The sequence below is a fragment of the Myotis daubentonii genome, chromosome 2, assembly GCF_963259705.1.
Source record: "Myotis daubentonii chromosome 2, mMyoDau2.1, whole genome shotgun sequence".
NCBI classification, from domain to species: domain Eukaryota; kingdom Metazoa; phylum Chordata; class Mammalia; order Chiroptera; family Vespertilionidae; genus Myotis; species Myotis daubentonii.
The window spans coordinates 98,085,114-98,111,796 of NC_081841.1; the positions used below are offsets into that span (position 1 = coordinate 98,085,114).

The following is a 26,683-nucleotide window of genomic DNA, read 5'->3' on the forward strand; positions in this document are numbered from 1 at the left end:
GTCAGTAAAGATACTGCTACGGCATATGTCTGCTGTTTTGCTGCCTATGGAGTGTTGTAGGATTTCTATGATTTCCCATGCTACATTTAAGTCCTTTAGCCATATTGACTTTGTTTTTGTATATGGTGTAAGTTGGTGATCTAGTTTCAGTTTTTTGCATGCTGACCAAATTTCCCAGCACCGTTTATTAAAGAGACTGTGTTGACTCCATTGTATGCTCTTGTCTCCTTTGCCAAATATTAATTGAGCATAATGGCTTGGGTCAATTTCTGGGTTCTCTGTTCTGTTCCATTGGTCTGTATGTCTGTTCTTATTTTATTACCAGGCAATTTTGAGAACCGTGGCTTGGTAATATAGCTTGATATCTGGTATTGTGATTATTCTAACTTTGTTCTTCTTTCTCAGGATTGTTGTGGGTATTTGGGGTCTTTCTTTATTCCAGATGAATTTTTAGAGAGTTTGTACTAGATCTTTGAAATATGCCATTGGTATTTTAATGGGGATTTCATTGAATCTGAAGATTGCTTTGGGTAGTATGGACATTTTAATGATGTTGATTCTACCAGTCCATGAACATGGTATGTTCTTCCATTTGTTTATGTCTTCCTTTATCTCTTTTTTCAATGTCCTGTTGTTTTCCGAGTATAGGTCTTTTACCTCCTTAGTTAAGTTTATTCCTAGATATCTTAATTTTTTTGGTACAATGGTAAATGGGATTTTTTTTTAGTTTCTCTTTCTGTGAGTTCATTATTGGTGTATAAAAAGACCATAGATTTCTGGGTGTTAATTTGTATCCTACTACATTGCCGAATTCATTTTTTAGGTCTAGTCGTTTTTTTGGTGGAGTCTTTGGGGTTTTCTATGTATAGTATCATGTCATCTGTGAACAAGGACAGTTTTACTTCTTCTTTTCCAATTTGGATGCCTTTTATTTCTTCATTTTGTCTGATCGCTAAGGGTAGCACTTCCAGTATATATAGAGGTTTTATACACGACAGAAGTAGCAATGCATATAGGTTATGCTGGACAATTAGTTATCAATATATGTATTCTTACCTCAGACCATTCCTGAAATTGAAATTATTCTCTACTTCCTACCATATACAGCATAAGTTTCAGGTGGATGAATGACTTCACTGTAAAAGACTAAGTTACAAAATTTTCAGGCAATATCTTTATGAAATTGGGATGGGGAAGATACTGTGAAAATGTGACAAGATTTCAAACTACAATGGAGAAGATTGGTACATTGAAACAATTAAAAATTTTATAAATGAAAGCATATCATATTATAAAGCAATCAAAGAAATAATTCATAAATTGGAAGAAAATATTTGTGTAGCGTATAGCAGAGGATTATGATCCAGAATATATAAAGAATACTTACAAGTCATTAAGAAAAAGATACCCTCATTGAAAAATGGGCAAAACACATAAGTAGCTATTTCACAGAAGTAAACCGGAATGGTCAAATACTACATGAAAAGATGTTCAGCCGCAGTAGCCAGGAGCATGCATTTTAAAACTATATGACATATTTTTTATTTATATCTACCAGATTGATAAAATTTAGAAAGTCTCATAGTACCACGTGTTAGTGGATATGTAGAAGTGTAACAGGTGTTGTTTTGCACTACTGGGGCAAGTATAAATTAATATAACTTCTTGGAAAATAGTAAACTTAAAGGTATACCTACTACATGACTTAAAGTTCAGTTTGTAGGCCTATTCCTTGGAGAAACTCTCGAACAGGCATACCACAATGTATCCAGCAGCATTGCTTATAATAGGAAGAAACGAAACAACTCAGTTGTTTATCAACTTTGGAATGTGTTAAAACAATTGCCATATATTATTTTATACTGCATTGAAAATGAATGGATTAAAAACTACATTATACTCATTGATCAGTATGAGTCTCAAAATATATTGAAAAGAAAAATAGTTTATTAATAAACTTTATAAATAAATTTTAAAAACATGCAAAATAAATGAAGGATCAATATATGCAACAAAACTATAATAAAAGCAAGGGGATTTTAAACACAATTTTTAGGATGTAGGATATTCTTAGCTTAGTGTGGAGGCAGTGGTATAGGATAGGGAGCTTCAGAAGTAGATATAATCTTCTGTTGCTTAAGCTGGGTTCCTACATCTTTATAGCATTATTTTCATTTATATATACACTAGAGGCCCGGTGCATGAAATTCGTGCACTGGGGTGGGGGGGTGGGAGCCTCAGCCCAGCCTGCACCCTCTCACAGTCCAGGATGCCTCAGGGCATGTCCGCCTGCTGGCTAGACCCGCTCTTCACAAGTGGGGCAAGCCAGCAGGCAGACATCCTTCTCTCAGTCCAAGACCCCCTTGCTCCTTACCACCTGCCTGCTTACTGCTCCTTACCTCTCGGCTCGCTGCTCCTTAGTTCTACCGTGGAGGCGGGAGAGGCTCCTTCCTTCACTGCTGTGCTCACCAGCCGTGAGCCCAGCTACTGGCTGAGCGGCGCTCCCTCTATGAGAGTGCACTGACCACCAGGGGGCAGCTCATGTGTTGAGCGTCTGCCCACTGGTGGTCAGTGCACATCATAGCGACTGGTTGTTCTGGTCATTCCACTGTAACAGTCGCTTAGGCTTTTATTATATAGATTGCATATCGCCTTTTGAAAGTTTGAAAGATTTAATAATAGTAAAATAAGATTTGTATTACAAAACCTTTCTTAATCAGCTATTCTATTTCATAGTATTGATGTCAGGAGACTGTTTCCATATTTTCAACATAAATCTCTGACTTGGTTTCTTTTTCATTTCAAACTATCTCATGCCCTCCTTTTCTTTTAGGATTTCACTGTGCTTCCTGTGAAGTACATGCTGAAATACATGTACATGCTGAAATACATGTTCCTGAAACATTATTGTTAACAATTTGTTACTATTGGTAGGAATACCCTTGAAAGTGTTGGAATCATTTTGCTGCAGGAATTCTTTGTTGGTTTTCAGCCATTCCTTGGTGGCAGTGGTGTAAAACTGTAAATGAACATTTTTTCTATACATATATATGAATAGCTTGATTTTTCTCCTCCCTTATCAACAGGCAAGTGAAAGACCAGAATAAGAAGGTAGCAAATCTGAAGCACAAGGAACAGGTGGAAAAGAAGAAGAGCGCACAGATGCTAGAGGAGGCTCGGCGAAGGGAGGACAGCCTCAGTGACAGCTCCGCACAACTCCAGGTGAGAACACAGGAGAATCTGCAAGGCTCTGGTGAAGAGACTTGATTCAGAATTGCATGTTGTTTTCCTCTTCATCTCTATCCCCTCTTTTTCCTCTTTCTAACCCTGCTTACTGCCTTCCTCTCAGACCAACTGCTTAGCCATAAAGGAATGGCTTTAAATAGAAAAGGCAAGTTTTATTCCACAGCTTTGTGCCGACACCTCAGCATAAGAGAAAGTTCATCTTCCTTCCAGTTAATCGCACTTAATTGGTAAGTTTTATTTCAATTTAATGAATGGGAACTGTTGAGCTTTAGGGTGGTCATTTCAACTATTTTGCATTTTTCTTTATTAATGTGCAATGCTGGTCTTGGTTTGTGTCTATATTTTTAACTTCTTTTTCCATTCTTCCTTTCTCCCCACCTTCCACTCGTATTTTTCCCTCCCTCTTTATTTCCTTCCTTTTTAAAAATTCAGAGAACATATTTCACAGTCATGCAAGATGTATAAACTGTACTTTTTTACCCCAATGGAGTGATAATTATGTGTGAACCAAATTATTTACAGATTAAGTTAAACCAGGTTCAAAAACAATAGTAGCAGTGACCATATAATAAGTGTCAGTTATGTGCCCAGTCCTTGAAACTAGGCCCTGAGCATTCACTCTGTCTAACCTTCACAGAGATCCAGTAAGCCTGCGATTTTGTGCACATTTTACAGATGAGGAAATAGACTCAGAGAAATCAGTTTACTTAACTCATGTACGCACACAGCTGAATGGCTCTGTCATGATTCTGAGACTTCCTGGATCTCTAGCCTGTCTGAATGAAGATTTACATTTTAGAGAAGAATACCATAAACTTGTTAGAAACTTCTGCTGAGACTGTTAAGCCACAGCCAGATTTTTTTCTGTCATTGTAACTCCTGATTGGGTATGATAGAGTGTTTAGGTCACAATTGCATAATTGTGAAATCTTTACTGGAGAGATTTGGAGGAGTTATTGTCTAGTATATAGAAACCATTTTTAGGCTTTCAACATTTTCATTTCAGACATTAAATCTGACTTAATACCTGTTTTCATTTCATTTATATATATAAAAGCCTAAGTAACCGGTCAACTGGTTGGCCAGTCGCTATGAGGTGCGATGACCACCAGGGGGCAGATGCTCAATGCAGGAACTGCCCCCTGGTGGCCAGTGCGCTCCCATAGTAGGTGTGCTGCTCAGCTGACCAGGATGAGCTGACTGGGATGAGCAGGGCCTGGGATGAGCGGGAGTGGCTCCTCCCCAGCCACCTGCTGCTTCGCTCTCTACTACATCCCTCAGGGGATGTTGGATGCCTGTTTCAGCTTCATCCCTGCAGGCCATGCCAAAGGACCCCATCGACTGGGCCCTTTTGTTTTATATAACTTTTACTGATTATAAACCTTATACACCTTATAGAAACAGTATAAATTTCCTCAAATGCACCGACTTTTGAAAAAAAGCAGCATGCCAATTTTTCTTGTCTTTGCTAACAATAATTGAAACTGTCAATTTTTTCTTCTTTCTCCTGTGTGTGTGTGTGTGTGTGTGTGCGTGTATGTGTATGTATGTGTTGTCAGATCTGATGAGTGGGAAATATATAATGTTTGTTTTAATTAATATTTGTTTGTTAAAGTCATTCAAGTAATATCTATCTTTGATGTGGGCTATTTTCCCATGAATTTTTTGCTCAGTTTCCCCCATTTTGAGAACATATAAATAAGTATTTACGTATAAATCTTTTAAGTTTTAGGCTTCTTTTTTACTTTTTCTTTTGAATTTAAAATATTTTAGGGTATTTTGTGTGGTGATGGTCTTAGCTTTTCTTCATTGCTAACAATTTCACTATAGGAAATTATTTCATTACAAGTTTGAATTGCCTTCTTTATGTTTTATGAAATTGTTTAATAATTATTCTGTTTCTGGTGTTTCAATTTAATCTTTTTTGAATTCGGATCACATTGGTTTTTGTTGTTGTTTGTTTTTTAATACTCACTCAAGGATATTTTTCCACTGATTTTAGGGAGAGTAGAAGAGAGAGGGAAACACAGAGAGAAATATCGGTGTGAGGGAAACACATCGATTGGTTGCCTCCTGTATGAACCCTGACCATGGCCCAGGGTTGGAAGGAGCCTGCAACAAGGTATGTGCCCTTGACAGAATCTAACCTGGGACCTTCGGTCTGCAGGCTGACACTCTATTCACTGAGCCAAACTGGCTAGGGCACACATTGTTCTTTTCAATTATAGAAAATATTTTATGATAAGACTAGTGGCCTGGTGCACAAAATTCGTGCGGGGGCCGGGGGGGAGGGGCGGTGTGTCCCTCAGTCTGGCCTACACCCTCACCAGTCCAGGACCCCTCGGGGGATATCCAACTGCTGGTATAGGCCCAATTCCTGTGGGCCTAAACCACTCTGCCTGCCGGCCTGATCACCCACAACTGCCCCCTGCCAGCCTGCTCACCCCCAACTTCCCCCCCCCACCCCCACTGGCCTGCTCGCCCCCCACTGTCCCCCCTTGCTGGCCTGATCACCCCCAACAGCCTCCCTGCCACCCTGCTCGCCCCCAACTGCCCACGGGTACTCTTGCAGGTAGCAGGTGCTGATTAGGGAAGGAGGGCATGATTGTTTCCTGGGACTGTAGTTATGTAAGCTTTGCAGAGGGTTCTGCAGGCCTTGGAGGGGCAGGCTCTGGCCAGCAGCCCTGTAGTGCTGGTTATCCCTGGAGGTGCTGGCAGGGGGGTGGAGTTAGGGGGGTGCTAGGGGGACGGTGAGGCTGAAGGGGAGTAACTGTCAAACCTTCCTGCTTGGCGCCATTCTTTAAATTGTATGTGGCTGTTTCGCAGGTGTACCTATTCAGGGCGGGGCTCCAATCTCCTGGACTGGGATGGGGGCTGGGCTAGGGTGGAGCCTGGTGGGCTAGGAGTGCGGGTTTAGCCGCACCCCCAGTGAGGTTCAGGGCTCTTCAGCTGTGGAGATGGCGCTGCTGCTGGGGGGGGGGGGGCGTCGGGGAGGGCCTGGTCCTGGGTGGGGGGACCGCTCAGGCCTGCCTTCACCGGGGTCTGGAGTTGTAGGGAGGAGAGTCGTGCCCAGCCCCAGCAGAGGGGGCCCGGCAGCAGCGGCCATGGGCCCCAGGTGCCTCAGGGGCACTGATGGGTGGTCGCTGGCGTGCTATTGTGGGCGCCCCTGGCGGGATGGCAGGGAAAGAGATCGGGAGTCGGAGGTGCGGGCTCCAGCTACCCCGAGGCTGGGTCTTCTCCCGGTCTGGTCAGCCTCCCCGTCCCCCCGGGGGTTCAGGGGCTGGGGTAGGGTGTCCATCCATTCCTCTAGGGGTGTGAGGGCTGGGGTAGGGTGTCCATGCAGGGGGATTGAAGAGCTCCCCGTGGACGCTTCCTCTTCCTTCTTAGCAGTCTGGGCCCCTGTCAGGCGCTCTCCTCAGGCCTTGGAGAGGGGGGCTCTGGCCAGCAGCCCTGTAGTGCTGGTTGTCCCTGGAGGCGCTGGCAGGGGGTAGGGAGTTAGGGGGGCGCTAAGGTGGTGATGATGCCGAAGGGGGAGTAACTGTCAAACCTTCCCGCTTGGTGCCATTCTTTATTATTTATTTATTTGTTTGTTTGTTTATTTGTTTGTTTATTTATTTATTTATTTATTTACTTATTTATTTTATTGCTTAAAGTATTACAAAGGGTATTACATATGTCTCCTTTTTCCCCCCACCCTTGACAATCCCCTGGCCCTCCCCAGTGTCTTCTGTCCATTGGTTATGCTTATATGCATGCATAAAAGTCCTTCGGTTGATCTCTTACCACCCCCCTTCTGCCCCCTACCCTCCCCGGCCTTCCTGCTGAGTTTGGCGGTCTGTTTGAGGCAGCTCTGCCTCTGTATCTATTTTTGTTCATGAGTTTATAATGGTCTTTATTATCCATGAATGAGTGAGATCATGTGGTATTTTTCCTTCATTGACTGGCTTATTTCATTTAGCATAATCCTATCTAATAAAAGAGAAACATGGTAATTAGCATACGACCACTACCCTTCCCATTGGCTAATCAGGGCAATATGCAAATTAACTGCCAGCCAAGATGGCGGCCGGCAGCCAGGCAGCTGGAAGTGAACATGAGGCTTGCTTGCTTCAGTGACGGAGGACTCCAAAGTTCCCCACCTGCCTTGCCGGCCTCTGAGCTTGCAGTTTGAAACATTGTAACAAATATAGAAGCTAAACAAAACCTCAGAAACCAGCTTTAAGCCAGCCGGGATCTCAGAGCTGGAGTTGATACAGTGTTTCGATTATAGAACCCAAAGAAACCAGATACCTGATTTCAGCAGCAGAGGCCTCAGAGTTGGAGCCAGAGCTAAAGCTGGCCCAGAATGAAAAAAATAAAAGAAAAAAAGGAGCGGTTGGGACAGCCATGGGCAAACTATGGCCCGCGGGCCGGATCCGGCCCGTTTGAAATGAATAAACTTAAAAAAAAAAAGAAGACCATACCCTTTTATGTAATGACTAGAGGCCCGGTGCACAAAAATTTGTGCACTCACGGGGGAGGGGGGTCCCTCAGCCCAACCTGTGCCCTCTCGCAGTCTGGGACCCCTCGGGAGATAACGACCTGCTGGCTTAGGCCTGCTCCCGGGTGGCAGAGGGCAGGCCCAATCCCTGGTGCAGCCCCTGGTCAGGCTCAGAGCAGGGGCCGATTGGGGAGCTCGGGCGCCGCCCCCTGTCATGCACAGAGCAGGGCAGATTGGGAGGTTGTGATGCCATCCTCAGTCACGCTCAGGGTAGGGCCGATTGGGGGGTTGGGGCACCAACCCCTGTCACACTGAAGGCAGGGTCGATGGGGAAGTTGCGGCGCCACCCCCTGTCATGCACAGAGCAGGGCCCATCAGGGGGGTTGGGGCTCTGTACCCTGTCACACACAGAGCAGGGCCAATCAGGGGGTTGGGGCGCAGCCCCCTGTCACGCACAGAGCAGGGCCCATCAGGGGGTTGGGGCACCGCCCTCTATCACCCACAGAACAGGGCCGATCAGGGGGTTGGGGTGCCGCCACTCTCACACTCAGGGCAGGGCCGATGGGGATGTTATGGCTCTACCCTGTCACACACAGAGCAGGGCCCGTGGGGGGCAGGGTTGGGGTGCCGCACCCTGTCACACACAGAGCCGCAGGGTGATCAGGAGGTTTGGGCGCTGCCCCATGTCACGCTGATCCCGGTGCTGGGAGGCATATTACCCTTTTACTATATAGGGTAGAGGCCTGGTGCATGGGTTGGTGCCGGCTGGTTTGCCCTGAAGGGTGTCCTGGATCAGGGTGGGGGTCCCCACTGGGGTGCCTGGCCAGCCTGGGTGAGGGGATGATGGCTGTTTACAGCTGGTCACACACCCTTCAGGGTGGGGGCCCCCACTGGGGTGCCTGGCCAGCCTGGGTGAGGAGCTGAGGGCTGTTTTCAGGCTGGGGGTGACTGAAGCTCCCAACTGCTCCTTTTTTTCTTTCTTTTTTTTTTTTTTTTATTCTGGGCCAGCTTTAGCTTTGAGGCTTGGCTCCAGCTCTTAGGCCTCCGCTGCTGAAAGTAGGTTTCTGGCCTTTGCTTACAATGTTGCGATCCTGCTGGCTGAAGCCCAGCAGGTTTCTGGGGTTTTGTTTAGCTTCTATGTTTGTTACATAGTCGCTTGCAGCTCAGAGGCCTGCAGTGGCTGGCAGGGAATGTTGGAGTCCTCTGTCACTGAAGCAAGCAAGCCTCATGTTAGTTTCAAGCTGCCTGGCTGCCGGCCGCCATCTTGGCTGGCAGTTAATTTGTATATTGCCCTGATTAGCCAATGGGAAGGGTAGCGGTCGTACGCCAATTACCATGTTTCTCTTTTATTAGATACGACTAGAGGCCCGGTGCACAAAAATTTGTGCACTGGGGTGGGAGGGGGGGGGGTCCCTCAGCACAGCCTGTGCCCTCTCGCAGTCTGGGACCCCTTGGGAGATAACGACCTGCTGGCTTAGGCCTGCTTCCGGGTGGCAGATGGCAGGCCCAATCCCTAGGTGCAGCCCCTGGTTGGGCTCAGAGCAGGGCCAATTGGGGAGTTGGGGCGCCGCCCCCTGTCATGCACAGAGCAGGGCGGATTGGGAGGTTGCGATGCCACCCTCAGTCACGCTCAGGTAGGGCCGATTGGGGGTTTGGGGCACCGCCCCCTGTCACACTCAAGGCAGAGTCGATGGGGAGGTTGTGGCGCCACCCCCTGTCATACACAGAGCAGGGCCCATCAGGGGGGTTGGGGCACTGCCCCCTGTCACGCACAGAGCAGGGCTGATCAGGGGGTTGGGGAGCTCCCCCCCCCCGTCACTCACAGAGCAGGGCCAATAGGGGAGTTGGCACACTGCCCCCTGTCACACACACAGCAGGGTGGATCAGGGTGTTGGGGTGCCGCCCTCTATCACCCACAGAGCAAGGCCGATCAGGGGTTTGGGGTGCCGCCACTGTCACAATCAGGGCAGGGCCGATGGGGAGGTTATGGCTCTACCCCATCACACACAGAGCAGGGCCCATTGGGGGGGGGGGGTTGGGGCGCCGCCCTCTATCACCCACAGAGCAGGGCTGATCAGGGGGTTGGGGAGCCTTCACCTGTCACGAACAGAGCAGGGCCAATAGGGAGGTTGTGGCCCTGCAACCTGTCACACACAGAGCTGCAGGGCAATCAGGGGGTTTGGGCACTGCCCCCTGTCACACTGATCCCGGTGCTGGGAGGCCTCTCACCTCCGCTGATCCCGGTGCTGGGAGGCATATTACCCTTTTACTATATAGGGTAGAGGCCTGGTGCACAGGTGGGGCCGGCTGGTTTGCCCTGAAGGGTGTTCTGGATCAGGGTGGGGGTCCCTGCTGGGGTGCCTGGCCAGTCTGGGTGAGGGGCTGAGGGCTGTTTTCAGGCTGGGACTGAAGCTGCCAACTGCTCCTTTTTTTCTTTTTTATTCTGGGCCAGCTTTAGCTCTGAGGCTCCAGCTCTTAGGCCTCCGCTCCTGAAAGCAGGTATCTGGTTTGTTTCGGTTCTCGAAACTCTGTATCAACTCCAGCTCTGAGATCCCAGCCAGCTGAAAGCTGGTTTCTGGGCATCTGTTACAATGTTTGAAACTGCAGGCTCAGAGGCCTGCAGCCGCAGGTGGGGAACGTTGGAGTCCTCCGTCACTGAAGCAAGCAAGCCTCATGTTAGTTTCAAGCTGCCTGGCTGCCGGCCACCATCTTGGCTGACAGTTAATTTGCATATTGCCCTGATTAGCCAATGGGAAGGGTAGCGGTCATACGCCAATTACCATGTTTCTCTTTTATTAGTGTAGATGTTTACTTTGAATTTATATTAGTTCACACAAACACTCCATCAATGCTTTTGTTCCGGCCCTCCGGTCCAGTTTAAGAACCCATTGTGGCCCTCAAGTCAAAAAGTTTGCCCACCCCTGGGTTGGGAGCTTCAGTCACCCACCAGCCTGAAAACATCCCTCAGCCCTTCACCCAGACTGGCCAGGCACCCCAGTGGGGACCCCCACCCTGAAGGGTGTGTGACCAGCTGTAAACAGCCATCATCCCCTCACCCAGGCTGGCCAGGCATCCCAGTGGGGACCCCCACCCTGATCCAGGACACCCTTCAGGGCAAACCAGCCGGCCCCCACCCGTGCACCAGGCCTCTATCCTATATAGTAAAAGGGTAATATGCCTCCCAGCACCGGGATCAGAGGAGCCGAGAGGCCTCCCGGTACTGGGATCAGCATGACATGGGGCAGCGCCCAAACACCCTGATCACCCTGCGGCTCTGTGTATGACAGTGTGCGGGGCCACAACCTCCCTATCCGCCCTGCTCTGTTCGTGACAGGGGAAGGCGCCCCAACCCCCTGATCAGCCCTGCTCTGTGCCTGATACGGGGGAGCTCTCCAACCTCCTTATCGCCCTGTGGCTCTGTGTGTGACAGGGTGCGGTGCCCCAACCCCCTGATCAGCCATGCTCTGTGTGTGACAGAGTTCGGTGCCCCAACCCCCCACCTCACAGGCCCTTCTCTGTGTGTGATGGGGTAGAGTCATAACCTCCCCATTGGCCCTGCCCTGAGTGTGAGAGTGGCGGCGCCCAACCCCCTGATTGGCCCTGCTCTGTGGGTCATAGAGGGCGGCGCCCCAACCCCCCGCCCACCACGGGCCCTGCTCTGTGTGTGATGGGGTAGAGCCATAAACTCTCCATCGGCCCTGCCCTGAGTGTGACATTGGCGGCTCCCCAACCCCCGATCGGCCCTGCTCTGTGGGTGATAGAGGGCGGCACCCCAATCTCCTGATCTGCCCTGCTCTGTGTGTGACAGGGCGCCGTGCCCCAACTCCCCTATAGGCCCTACTCTGTGAGTGACAGGGGGGAACTCCTCAACCCCCTGATGGGCCCTGCTCTGTGCGTGACAGGGGAGAGCTCCCCAACCCCCTGATCGACCCTGCTCTGTGCGTGACAGGGGAGAGCTCCCCAACCCCCTGATGGGCCCTGCTCTGTGAGTGACAGGGGGCAGCGCCCCAACCCCCTATTGGCCCTGCTCTGTGCGTGACAGGGGGCAGCGCCCCAACCCCTATTGGCCCTGCTCTGTGCGTGACAGGGGATGGCGCCGCAACCTCCCCATCGACCCTGCCTTGAGTGTCCAGGGGGCGGTGCCCCAACCCCCCAATCGGCCCTACCCTTAGCGTGACTGAGGGTGGCATCGCAACCTCCCAATCCGCCCTGCTTTGTGCATGACAGGGGGCGGCGCCCCAACGCCCCAATCACCCCTGCTTTGAGCCGGACCAGGGGCTGCACCTAGGGATTGGGCCTGCCCTCATCCACCTGGGAGCAGGCCTAAGCCAGCAGGTCGTTATCTCCTGAGGGGTCCCAGACTGCGAGAGGGCACAGGCCGGGCTGAGGGCCCCCCCCCCCCCGCCCCACTTCCCCAAGTGCACAAATTTTTGTGCACCAGGCCTCTAGTAAGTTCATAATGGTCTTTATTATCCATGAATGAGTGAGATCATGTGGTATTTTTCCTTCATTGTCTGGCTTATTTCACTTAGCATAATGCTCTCCAGTTCCATCCATGCTGTTGCAAATGTTAAGAGTTCCTTCTTTTTTACAGCAGCGTAGTATTCCATCCTGTAGATGTACCACATTTTTCTAATCCATTCATCTGCTGATGAGCACTTAGGCTGTTTCCAGATCTTAGCTATGGTGAATTGTGCTGCTATGAACATATGGGTGCAAACATCCTTTCTGATTGGTGTTTCTGGTTTCTTTGGATATATTTGTAGAAGTGGGATCACAGGGTCAAATGGGAGTTCCATTTTTAACTTTTTGAGGAAGCTCCATACTGTCTTCCATAGTAGCTTGGCGCCATTCTTTAAATTGTGTGTGGCTGTTTTGCAGGTGTACCTGCTCAGGGTGGGGCTCCAATCTCCTGGAGCAGGGTAGGGGCTGGGTCAGGGAGGAGCTAGGCGGGCTTGGAGGGTGGGTTTAGCTGAACCACCAGGCAGGTTCAGTGCACTTCAGCTGTGGAGACAGAGCTGCAGCTGTGGGCGGGGGAGGAGAGGAAGGGAAGGGTCTGACCCTGGGGTGGGGGCCACTCAGGCCTGCCTCCATCTGAGTCTGGAGTTGTAAGGAGGAGAGGTGTGCCCGGCCCCAGAGAACTTGGTTCTGCCGCCCGCCCCCTGCTGTGCACACATCAATATGCAAATAGGTCCCCTCTCCCCTGGCCACCTGCCCCCTTCTGCACAGGCATCAATATGCAAATTGGTCATTATGGGGACAGTGTCACAGATAAATTAGCATATTCCCTCTTTATTATATAGGATAAGCTTTTCTTTATATTTGCCCCTTACCTGTTCCATTTGTCTTATTTCTCCCTCGCATTTAATGTTTTCCACTCCCCATCTGCCTTTGTAAACCCAAAGGTGCCCTTTTGGTCTTCTATAAGTTGTTGCAAGAACAACAAAAGTGCTTTCATATGCAGTTTCTTATTTCCTCCTTTTATAATCCAAAAGAAGAGTAATCATAGTACTTATTTATATATTACATTTAGAGGAAACGAATTTAGAGTGGATGAATGACTTTTCCAAGGTGATTCAGTATGTGATAGATTTTAAAATTAAGGTAATGAAAAGTGATAGCTGATGGCCATATGCAAGACACATGTATATAAGTCATTCAAATATAGAGAAAAGAGTACTGGGCTACAAATAGGATACTTTGGATCTGTTCTCAGTTCTTTTACTAGATAGCTCTGCTACTTATTTCTTAACTGCCTTATTGCAAATGACAGCCCAGCAGAAGTGAGTATCCTCAGCATCCAGTTTGTGACCTCTAAATATGATTCCTTGCTAAAAGTTGCCAGCAATTCTTGGAGAAATGGCTAATAGTAGAATTCATGAGGGAGTAGAACAGTAGAAAACCAGTTGATTGAGGATTTATATTTTAAAAAGTTTTTATTTTTGATTTTTTTTGTTTGTGTTCTCAATTTCTGAATATACATTTGGGTCCACCTGTTTGATGTTTTCATGAAATAGGAGAAGTAAAAGTAAGGAATTATTTTAGTATGTTAATATTTTCAACATAGCATTATAATTCTAGGATTAAAATACATTCTTATGTCAAAAAGAAATAATTTATACTTAATGTTTTGAACTTTGATGAGTATGAATATTTTATCTTTATCAGATACCACCAAAGATTAATTCTGTTTATCATGTTAACACATAGTGTGTTTTCTTTTGTTTGTCAAGGTTAAATCTTGAAGGTTCATTTCCACCTTTTGCTATTCAATGAGTGCCAGTTATGGTGCTAAGAACATTGCTAGCTTCAGTTGGGTAGAAGTTTCAGCTTGCCACAAAGTAGTAGTACCATTTTTTTATTTACTTTATTATAAAAAATAAATTATATTTTAAAAAACAAATAACACACACAATGTAAATAATAAAGTATTATAAAGTGATAATCTCAAGGATATTAATGGCATTCCAGAAATCATAAATATATATTCCTTCCCAATCATTATTTCCTCCATTCCTTTAGAGAAAATCATTATTGTGACTTTTGTTATTCTTTGCTTTTCTTTATGACCTGTGTATCCTATATAATAAAGAGGTAATATGCAAATTAACCTTCATACCCTCACAAGATGGCTGCCTACCACCAGGCCGGCAGGGGGGTTAGTGAGGGACGACCAAACGACTGAACAAGCAGGCTGCGTGGGGCATCCAGGCCGGTGGGGGGTCTGTGAGGGGCAACCCGGCCAGCAGGGGCAGGCAGTTAGGGGCGACCAGGCTGGTAGAGGGGCAGTTGGGAGTGACCAGGCTGACAGAGGGGGGGAGATGTGGGCGACCAGGCTGGCGGGGTGACAGTTGGGGGCAATTAGGCTGGCAGGGCAGGGCAGTGAGGGGAAACTAGGCTGATGGGGGGGAGGTTGGTGGCGACCAGGCTGGCAGGTGGGGGCAGTTAGGGGCGACCAGGTTGGCCAAGGGGGGCAGTTGGGGTTGACCAGGCTGGCAGGGGGTCAGTAAGGGGGTGACCAGGCCGGTGGGGGTCAGTTAGGGGCGTCCTGGCTGGCAGGGGGGGCAGTTAGTTGTGACCAGGCAGGCAGGTGGGGGCAGTTAGGGGCGACCAGGTTGGCCAAAGGGGGCAGTTGGGGTTGACCAGGCCGGCAGGGGGTCAGTAAGGGGGTGACCAGGCCGGTGGGGGTCAGTTAGGGGCGTCCTGGCTGGCAGGGGGGGCAGTTAGTTGCGACCAGGCAGGCAGTCAGGTGGGCATTTAGGAGCCAGTGGTCCAGGATTGTGAGAACGATGTCCAATTGCCGGTTTAGGACATCCCCCAAGGGGTCCCGGATTGGAGAGGTTGCAGGCTGGGCTGAGGGGACACCCCCCCCCCCCCGCACAAATTTCATGCACTGGGCCTCTAGTATATAAATAAAAAGTATAGGTTAGTATTGCATGTTTTTATTTTTATAAATGGATTTATTGTATTTATTCTTTTTTTTTTAAACAATTTTCCCAATAATATTGTGACATTCCTTAGAAATTATTATGTAGCCCTTGAAAATCAGTAGTTTAGAGAATCACTAAGAAATCAAGCCTTGTCAAGTAGCTTGCCATATCAGGAGCTTATGCACACATCTATATATATAAAAGGCTAAGTGACCGTCTGACCATCTGACCATCCGACCAGCCAGTACATATGACATGCACTGACTCTTAGGGGGCAAACGCTCAACGCAGAAGCTGCCAAACTGTGGTGACTTGGCAGCTGCAGTTCTCAGGTGATGCGCCCCAGAACCAGAGAAGAGGGAACCAAATTCCTCCTGGGGCTGCTCGATTCAACCTTCAGCAGTGGGTTATGTTGTTGCTGGGGCACTCTTGGCCCCGACTCTGGTTTACTGCCGAGCTGCCGTTCTTCTAATTAATTATTGTATTTATTCTTTTGTGACTTCTTTTGTTCAACATCATGTGTGGGATTTATTTATGCTAGTTGCACTTAGCATTTGTCCTTTTATTATCCTTGCTTACTGTGTTTTTTAAATTCAAAATCCCATATTTTATCTTGAAATTGCTCTGAAAAAGAAAAACTATTTCTTTCCAGTTTTCCATTTTTTGAATACTTTAATGGAACTAAAAGTATTCCTTTTGGCAGAAAGTGAGTTTGGATATAAATTACTTTGCTCTTTGTTCTTGGCTCAACATATTAAAAGTATTCTGAAGAGATTAAACAAATTCCTTACAAATAAAATGAAAATGATACCCCTAAATGCACTGAATCTAGCGCTCCCACAGATTCTAAACACTGCTTTTGTTTATCCTGGCCTTAATGCCTTTAAGATATCACATTACCACTGAGTTGTATCCTCTTTCTGCCTTTGTGTTTTGGACAATTACTATGATCTTTATTACCTAAGCTCAACATTTTTTGGTTTTAGAAGCCGTTTTACTCTCTTAAAAATGATTAAAGTCCCAAATGTGATTTTTATGTTGCTTATAATTATATATATGCCATTACTTACTGACCCAGCTGTCCAACATCTAGATGTATCTGACATACACAAACATTTTTAAAAAAAATACTTTTTATTGATTTCAGAGAGGAAGGGACAGAGAGAGAGATAGAGAGAGAGAGGAACGTCAGTGATGAGAGAGAATCATTCATCGGCTGCCTCTTGCACTATCCCCACTGCGGATCGAGCCCAAAACCCGGGCATGTGCCCTGACCAGGAATCAAACTGTGACTTCCGTGTTCTTAGGTCGACACTGAACCACTGAGCCATGCCGGTCAAGCTATACACAAGAATTTTTGCAATATTGTTGGTAATTACAGAATATTGGTGACAACCTAATTGCTCAAAGGTAGGAGGGTGCTTAAATCCAGTATGACACATCCACACATTGAAGACTGCCAGCTTTAACCGAGTGGCTCAGTTGGTTGGAGTGTTGTCCCGTACACCAGAAGGTTGCAGGTTTGGTTCCAGATCAGGGCACATACATAAGTTGCAGGTTTGATCCGATTCCCCGTTGGGTTCTGTGTGTGTGCGCGCGTGTGGCGGGGTGGGGGGGTGGGGGGGGCAGGACAATTGACTGATCTCTCTCTTTCTCTCTCTCCACAACCCCATTCCCTCCCTGCCTCTCTCAAATCAATAAAAACATATCCTGAGGTGAGGATTATAAAAAAAAAGAAGAAGAAGAATGAGGAAAGTCTCTAATGAACTGATATGAAGTGATTTCTAGGACATTCTGTCAAGTGGGAGAGGGCACAAAAGACTATTTATAATATGCTACCGTTGGTATAAGAAAGTAAAAACATATGCTCTTACTTTCAAAAAAAAAACGAAGGATAGACTAGAAACTGAAAAACAACAATTATCTGTGGGAGTGGTTGGGAGAGGAGTGGAAAGAAGGGGGATCCAGATTTTGGTTTCTATATACCTTTCTCCACTAAAATGATCCAAGATTTCTTGGAAAAGTGGTTGGTTCCAGGGCTGGGGCAGGGAAGATTTGGGGTCTTATGTCTTATTAGGTATATATGTGGCTATTTTAAGACTTGATTATACAATGTTTTTTTTAAAGTGTTTCTAGCATGGTCCATATATACTCATATTTAAACTATTTTATAATTCCAGTTGATTGTCATGGATATAGGACACGAATATTAAAAACAATGAGACACATATTGGTGATTCTGTGTGTTTTTTGTGTGTGTGTGGGTTTTTTTTAAATTATAGTGACTCTTCAGTTGATGTGCTGCTTTTAGTTTTGCCAAACTTTGCTTCCCTTACTCAGGAATTTCAGAATGAAAATTTACCATTTGCAACATTATGGATAGACCTAAAGGCATTATGCTAAGTGAGATAAGTCAGTCAGAGAAAGACAAATACCATATGATTTCACTTATATGTGGAATCTAGACTAGTGATTGTCAGAGGGACGAGGGTTAGGGGACTGGGTGAAAAAGGTGAAGGAATCAAGAAGTACAGATTGGTAGTTACAAAAAAGTTAATAGGGATGTAAAGTACAGTATAGGCCAGTGATGGCGAACCTATGACATGCGTGTCAGAGGTGACACACAAACTCATTTTTTTGGTTGATTTTTCTTTGTTAAATGTCATTTAAATATATAAAATAAATATCAAAAATATAAGTCTTTGTTTTACTATGGTTGCAAATATAAAAAAAATTTCTATATGTGACACGGCACCAGAGCTAAGTTAGGGTTTTTCAAAATGCTGACATGCCGAGCTCAAAAGGTTTGCCATCACTGGCATAGGCAATATAGTCAATAATATTGTAATAACTGTGTATGATGCTGGGTGGGTACTGGGAATATGGGAGGGAATACTTTGTAAAGTTTATGATTACCTAACCACCATATTTTACACCTGAAACTACTACAAAATAATACTGAATGCAAATTATAATTGAAAAATAAAATTAAAACAGAATTTAGCTCTGTATAATTAAATTCAGTTTTGAGTCTTTGCGGATACAAAGAAATGTTTTCTTCCCCCTTTCTATGAACATTAAATATGCACGTTATAGCCTTTTTTGTGTATGTATATGTCAAAACTTGTGTTACAGTGCAATTGATAGATTAATTTCTTCTATGAAGAACTGAAATTAGGTAAATCCCAGCAACAAGAGCTTCTCAAATAATTCTGTGGAAACATGATTGTAGTTGATTTGACTGATGCTGATCTGGGGATTAGAAAATCTCTCATTGAAAGCCTACTCATCTTTTAAGATTCAGATCAAATGCTCTTTCCTTTGTGAAGCCTGCTTAAATCCTCTTATTTGAAACTAGAGGCCCAGTGCACGGATTCGTCCTGCGCCCTCTCACAATCTGGGACTCCTCCAGGGGATGTCGGACTGCCATTTTCGGCCCGATCCCCACAGGCCACGCCGAGGGACCCCACTGGTGCACGAATCTGTGCACCAGGCCTTTAGTATGCATATGAGATCTTTGGTTAATCTCTACCCGCCTTCCCCCCACTCCCTTCCCTTTGAGATTCATTAGTCTGTTCCATGTTTCCATGCCTGTGCATTGAGTGTCTGACCCCTGGTGGAGGTGCACATCATAGTGAGCAGTTGAGCAGCCTTAGCATATCATTAGCATATTATGCTTTGATTGGTTGAACAGCCGACTGGACGACCAGACACTTAGCATATTAGGCTTTTATTATGTAGGATCACATCCTCTGTTATAATTCAATTAGAGTTTATTTCTGCTTTGATTTCAGGCCTTATTTTATCTTGTATTATTTTCTAATGATTTTGTGTGTTTTCTCCCCATGTACTTGGGTTTGGGAACCATATCTTGGTACTTTGTACATAACTGGTTCTCTAGAAAAACGTTTATTGATTTTAGTTGCATTGATAAATGTCAAGAACTCTCATTCACAAACATCTTAGATTGGCCTTTGGAGTTGGATTGGCCATTTTCCAAACCCTGTAAGTACAGTTGACTGTTGAACAATGTGGGGGTTAGGGGTGTTGACACTCCCACCGGTTGAAAATCCCCATAGAACTTTTGACACCCCCAAAACTTAACTATTAATAGCCTGCTGTTCACTGGAAGCTGTACTGATAGCATAAACAGTTGATGAACACATATTTTGTATATGTATTATGTACTGTATTCTTACAATTAAATAAGCTAGAGAAAAGAAAATGTTATGAAGAAAATGAAAAGGAATAGAAAATACTGTGTTTATTGATACCATAAGTTTACATCATCTGTGCATTACGTCTCTCTGTGCATTCATGATATACCTAACTTTTTCTTAGTCTTTTTGGGGCTTATTTCTAGGATGTGCAGTTCATCTGTAAGTTTTTTCAAATTGTGGCAAGTTGCCAACATCTTTTTAATATATTTATTTCTAAAAATCCACATATGAGTGGACCCACACAGTTTAAATCTGTCATACAAGGGTCAACCAATAGCATAAACAGTATATAACTAGCCTCCTTTTTAGGTGAGATATCCAACTAGCATAGATATTCTATTCTAGGCAAGCTGATAGTGTTGGTGTTCCTTAAATAGAGTTTATAGGTTTCCTAATTAATTTATGTTCTTCTGCTTATGCAGAATCTTTTTCCTATAGATTTCCATTTTTACTACCTAAAGTTTCTGGTTTAAAATGAACCTTTGTTTATGAACTGTATCCTGATCTTGTTACTGTCTTATGCATTGTTCCTCAGCCGATATGTTTAATTTTATTTTATTGTTTTATAATTGCTCCTGCATGATTTAATAATTCTTCCATTCTCTTCTTGACTAGTTTATATTGGCCCTATATCAATTAAGGGCTATTTTTAAATTTCCTTTTTTTATTTTATTAAACAATGTTTTGCACAGGTAAGCTGTTCATTAACTATAGCTATAATTATTGTTATAAATAACAAATAAAATTTAAAAATTTAGTTACAAGTTTAGAAAAACTTTGTTTGATGTTATTACATTTAGCATCCTAATGTTCTCTAATATTTCATAGGTTGCCCTTCAAGGTCCTTACATATTTTAACAAAAGAAATGTCCTTTTCCCTCAGTTGGGAATATTTACCTTACATATTTTTATTCTTTAAGCAATAACACTCACTTTGTCTTTTGACAAAACTACCACGCTTTAGTCACATTTTAGTAAGACAAGGTAGACTGGACTAAAAGCAGGGCGCATATTAATAGTGGTTTAGTGCTTTGTTTTTATTTATAACAAAGATAAGTATCTGAATTGAATCTTGAGGGAGTGTACTGTCGGAGAGATTAATGGCACTGCTGAAATAACACTGTGGGTCTTCTGAGACCAATGATGTAAAGAATAAAGTTCAAAGAAAGTGAAAACAATAGAATAGAGATAGGGGAAGCAACTCTATATATATGAATATTGCCTTAGATGCAGAATTAGCAAAACATTTGTGTTTTTCTTCCAAATTTGATTTGATTTACTCTGTTTACGATTTTTTTTTTCATTTTGGTAAGATGTTTTCTTTTTCCTTTTTGAAATGAACACTACTTATCCTTGGTCTTCACATTGGTCATGGGGATAATTATTTAAGAAAACCTTTTTAAAAATTAAGATCTTCTCACATCTTTCTAGAAATAGTACGTGATGTGTCACATGCTAGATACCTCTAAGATATCATTGCTTTTCTTTTTGTAAAAGTAAATTTTGGTTTCTTCTTTTTTTTCTTTAAATATATTTTTACTAGAGGTCTGGTACACAAAATTTGTGCACAAATGGGGTCCTTAGGCCAGGCCGGTGATTAGGGCCGATCAGGGCTGGGCCAGAGAGGAGATGACGGTTGCCGGGCCGGGTGCGGAAGGAACGGACGCCAGATGCCGATGCTGCCATCATCAGCGCCCCGCCACCGCGCAGTTCCCCTCTCCTCCCCTCTTTCTTTCCTTGCTGCCACGCTGCCAACTGCAAAGGGCAGGCAGCAGGCTGATCAGGGCCTGCTGGTTGGGGAGGGGGGGTAAAAGGGGGAGGAGTGGGGCACGGGAGGTTGGCCGCCCACCCCAAGGAGGGAGCTGGCACTCGATGCCCCTGGGAAAGCGCCGTGTCCATTGTCACCCACTCTGGTTCTCCATCCCAGCCTGGGGGCCGAGAGGGGGGGCCACGGGAGGTTGGCTGGCTGGCTAGGGGAGGTTGGCTGTGGGAGCGCACTGACCACCAGGGGCAGCTCCCGCATTGAGTTTCTGTCCCCTGTTGATCAGTGCACGTCATAGTGACCAATCATTCTGGTCATTCTGTTTGCTTAGGCTTTTATATATATAGATTGATTTCAGAGTGGAAGGGAGAGAGAGATGGAAACATTAATCATGAGCGAGAATCATTGATTGGCTGCCTCCTGCATACCCCCTACTGAGGATCGAGCCTGCAACCCAGGCATGTGCCCTTAACCAGAATCGAACCTTGGGACTCTTCAGGCCACAGGCTGACACTATCCACTGAACCAAACCGGCCAGGACTTGGTTTCTTCTTAACAGACCTTCTCCTTGACCTGTTTAAAGATTTAATCTTATATAATTTCTCCCTTTTAAATTACTTTTTTCCTTGGCCAAACAGGAATTTTCTATCTAGAATATGGGCATGGGTGGGTTTTTATGTTATTTTCAATCAGGTATTAAATGGAGTTGGGATCACACTGGGGAAGTGTACATATAAATCAGCATCTCATTTTACAACCCTGTGGGTAGTTGCTAAAATTAACTTAAAAATTGTTTTTCTGCAGGTGAAGCACCTACCCAGATTATTGTCATGTATGCAACTTTTTAAAACTTTTAGCTCAAATATGCAACTTTTTACCATTTAGAAAAATTACTTTTAAAAACTCTGCAGTTTTGAAATATACTTTAGATACTTTTCCCTTTGGTCAAAATTCAGTTCCATTTGATAGCGAATGAAGTTATTGAAACAGTGTTAATTAATTTATTTACTATTTTTATTTATTTTTAATCTTCACCCAAGGAGTGAGGTTATTTTTTCCATTGATTTTTAGAGAGAGTGGAAGGAGGAAGGTGAAGGGGAGAGAGAGATACACAGGAGGTAGAGAGAGAAACATTGATGTGACAGAAACACATCAATTGGTTGCCTCCCACATGCGCCCCATCTGGGGGCGGGATCAGACCTGCAACCCAGGCACGTGCCCTTGACTGGGAATCGAACCCTTGATTCTCCAGTGCACAGGCTGATGCTCTAACCATTGAGCACACTGGCCAGGGAAAAACAATGTTTATTGATAGTACTGATGTGTAGCCTGCTCAGGCATTTCCTAGAGTTAATTTTAGCCCTATTCTGTGGGAACTTTTGGCCACATGCTTTCAGCTTATTACCAAAATTCTCACCATAAAATAGTGATCAAAGTTAAATTGGCAGTAACATTCTGTGTTCTGTAAGTACTATGTTCTCATCTCAGTGAAATGAAATGGTTTAATCCTTTTCTTTGTATTATTGTGGAAACTCCTCCCTTGCATTTGGAAAGTAAAATCTCCAATAAGATTCTTATTATTTTTAAGAGAAAGCAGAAGCGTGTATATATATCCCCTTTGCTAAGACCTCAAATGCAAATGCAAGAGTTAACCTCTCTTGGACCATATCAATTCATTATTTTAAGTAAAAGATTATTTTGGGGGGTTTTGGTAAAGACTTTGAAAATGTATGCTTATTTTTTTTATAAGCATACCAACCAGAGGAGACATGTTCTAAATTAGGTAAACCTCATATCCTTGCCCAAGTTTCTGATAACCAACTATCAGAATTTTCAAGATAACCATCTGGCTAGTATATATGAAATTTTTGTACTAGGTGCTTTGTAAGTTATTTTTTATATAGCATCATTTTATATGTGTGTTTCCATTTCTTTAATGAAATGCATCTGTTTTTGTTTTAACTTTGATCTTTAAAATTGAGGTTATATTAGAGTTCTGCAACTGCCGGAGATATTTGAGGGATATTAAAGAGAAGAGAGAAGAAAATATTTTAATTCAAATTATTTCTTAAAACAAAAAGTACTTGATATGTAATCAAATTCTGTCTCTGGCTAGGGCTAGCTTTCTTCTCTTAAAAGTGACTGCATCAGTGCATGTGGCTTCAACCCTCCCCTCCCCCCAACATACTAAACATCTGAGCAGCTGGTAATTGAATTCTGACAAGTTTAATGATTTTAATGAAATCTGCATGTGTATGTATAATTGGGGGATGGGGAAGAGGGGGGAGAATAAGCATTGGGGTTGAGGGTAATAAAAAAATTACTGTCTCTCTACATTAAGGATAATGGGTAGCAGTTAAAATTAATATCTTTTAGAATATGTTGAAGTCTCTCTGGTAAGTTGTGTTTACTGCAAAGGAAGCAGCTCTTAAAATGAACTCAAATAAATGACCTCCATAACCATTGCTGAGTCACAGTTGGGAAAGAGATGAGTGAATGTGGGAAGCTATAATATTGGATAATTGATGGAATTCTATAGTGACCTTCTTTCCACTGCTGAAAAGGGAAAAGCTTAATAAGATCTGTCATTATCAAGTGATTTTTTTTATGTTACTGTATTATTGAGCCTCCTTTTTTCTTTTAATTTTGAGGGAGATGTGTGAAGTGAACATAAGATTAATTTTTATTTGCTGTTTTTCCTTTTGCCTTTGCATTCCTTATTGAATGTTTGATTTGAAAGAAAGGCAGTGGAGACGAGTCTTACAGCTGCATTGGTATGTGGCTTAACATTCCCAGAGCTGATGTCAAGAGGTAAAGTTCAGAGGAATGTATTAGGGGAGTAGTATTATGGGATTTGCTAAGGGGTCCAGTCTTCTTGTTCATTTGCCTGTGTTAAGTCATAGTTACAGCTGTCACAGCTTTTGCCTTAATCTCATGAATATAGAAATTTTATTTAAGGATATGAGGAATTCTTTGGCAGCTTCCCAGTTTCTCTCTCTCTCGCTCTCTACCACCCCCCAGAACTAGTCACACAAACCTGTTTTGATCTCTACTTTGTGAATGAAGTGGTCTCATTTGACCCAGTTAATAAGTATAGTTGGCATTAATAAGTAGATTTCCATACCTGATTCAGCGATAGGAAAACTGGTCTGTGTTAGCTTTGATGAGTACAAACTTAATTTATAGCAGTTGAAGTAAAAATTTTAAGGTATTGCTTTTATTTTTTATTTTTATTTTTTTTAATTAAATCTTTATTGTTCAGATTATTACATTTGTTCCTCTTTTTTTCCCCCCCCATAACTCCCCTCCTCCCAGTTCCCGCCCCACCCTCCGCCCTCACTCCGCACCCACTGTCCTCATCCATAGGTGCACGATTTTTGTCCAGTCTCTTCCCACATCTCCCACCCCCCTTTCCCCCCCAAGAATAGTCAGTCCATTCCCTTTCTATGTCCCTGATTCTATTATAATCAACAGTTCATTCTGTTCATCAGATTATTTATTCACTTGATTCTTAGATTCACTTGTTGATAGATGCATATTTGTTGTTCATAATTTGTATCTTTACCTTTTTCTTCCTCTTCCTCTTCTTAAAGGATACCTTTCAGCATTTCATATAATCCTGGTTTGGTGGTGATGAACTCCTTTAGCTTTTCCTTATCTGTGAAGCTCTTTATCTGACCTTCAATTCTGAATGATAGCTTTGCTGGATCAAGTAATCTTGGTTGTAGGTTCTTGGTATTCATCACTTTGAATATTTCTTGCCACTCCCTTCTGGCCTGCAAAGTTTCTGTTGAGAAATCAGCTGACAGTCGTATGGGTATTCCCTTGTAGGTAACTGAGTTTCTTTCTCTTACTGCTTTTAAGATTCTCTCTTTATCTTTTGCTCTTGGCATTTTAATGATGATGTGTCTTGGTGTGGTCCTCTTTGGATTCCTTTTGTTTGGGGTTCTCCGCGCTTCTTGGACCTGTAAGTCCATTTCTTTCACCAGGTGGGGGAAGTTTTCTGTCATTATTTCTTCAAATAGGTTTTCAATATCTTGCTCTCTCTCATCTTCTGGCACCCCTATAATTCTGATGTTGGTACGCTTGAAGCTATCCCAGAGGCTCCTTACACTATCCTCGCATTTTTGGATTCTTTTTTCATTCCGCCCCTCTGGTTGGATGTTTTTTGCTTCCTCGCATTTCAAATCATTGACTTGATTCTTGCGCTCCTCTGGTCTGCTGTCGTGAGTCTGTATAATATTCGTTATTTCAGTCCGTGTATGCTTAATTTCTAGTTGGTTCCCCAATATAAGATCGAGGGTCTTATTAGTTTTCGTGTAGATCTCATTAAGTTTATCGGCAGCTTCTAAACAGTTCTTGAGAGACCTTAAAAGTGTGGTTCTGAACTCTATATCTTCCTTTGACAATTTTGTCCTGTTTCTTTGTCTCCCCATTTTGTTATGCTTCCTTGGTGCACCCCCTAGTGGTCTTTGTTCTCAGTCTTATAGTTAAATCTTGATTGTTGTAGCTAATTTCAGGGAGGGTTTGACCTCCAGGCCAAGTGGCTATGAGAATCAGCTGTGTCAGCAGTGAGAGAACTTCTGTCCTCTAGGGAGGTGCTAATCTAGCCTTTGCCTGAGGCTATCCGGCAAATGCCTCTGTGCAGGGCTTGGGCGGGGCGGGTCGCACATGATCAACAGGGTGGGCCAGAGAGAGCAGTTATGGCGGCTCTCAGTCCTGTCCCTAGGGGCTCTGCCTCTCTGAGTCCCAGCACCCGCTGCAAAGCTCGGAGAGAAAGCTGCACTCCCAGTCCCGCTTCTCCCGTTTGAGTCTGGGTCCCTAAAGACTCGCCCGGATCTGGTGCTCAGAGTCTGCGACTCCCTCCCGATTGAAAACAACAACCGCGCCCTCCGCCGCCAGCCCGCTCCTCGCACTCCGCACCTCAGAATTTGACTTCAGCACTGCGCCTCCTCTGAGTGTCCGTGTGCGTTTCTCTTTCCTCCTAGTTGTAGGACTTCCACTCAGCCAGCGTTCCTGTGGTTCTGGGTGATGTCCCTTCCATCTTTTAGTTTCACTTTTGAAGTAGTTGTTCAAAGCAGCAAACTCCGGCGTTAACCTATGCCGCCATCTTGGTTCTCCTCAGGTATTGCTTTTAAATGACTTAATTAATGATTTAGATTTAGATTACTGAACTATTTATAATGGTAGAGTATGTTTCTTTGCGGTCTCCAGATACCTATTTAGTTTGTTTCTGTGACACACAGTACATATCTAAATTTGGGATTGCCTGAACTGGTTAAACAGAGTGAACTATCCAAGTTAAGCAGGTGAATGAAATTGAAGTCTTTTTTTCTACTTAGTCTTTTCCCTCTGGCTGCCAGTTTAATACTTTGCTTTGAAGTAATGAGTGCTAGAACATTGATTAACTCCAAACAGAATAAATAAACTCATTTTTTTGGCTAAATTTTTTACTTTCCCCCGTTTTCTCCTTAAGAGTAGAATAAATTTTAATTAAAATTAATGAGGAAACAGGAATCTAAAGAGAGTCTTTACTCATTTGGGC

General features: G+C 44.3%; 1 protein-coding gene across 16 annotated transcripts in view; it reads left to right on the plus strand.

Moving 5' to 3' along the window:
• Positions 1–26,683, plus strand: part of ERC1 (ELKS/RAB6-interacting/CAST family member 1) — a 524,562-nt gene that overhangs the window by 221,787 nt on the left and 276,092 nt on the right. For all 16 annotated transcript variants that reach the window (XM_059683946.1, XM_059683950.1, XM_059683955.1 and 13 more), the window contains one exon: positions 3,087–3,222. In XM_059683946.1, the coding sequence (XP_059539929.1) occupies positions 3,087–3,222 (136 nt within the window). The remainder of the gene's footprint in view (positions 1–3,086; positions 3,223–26,683) is intronic.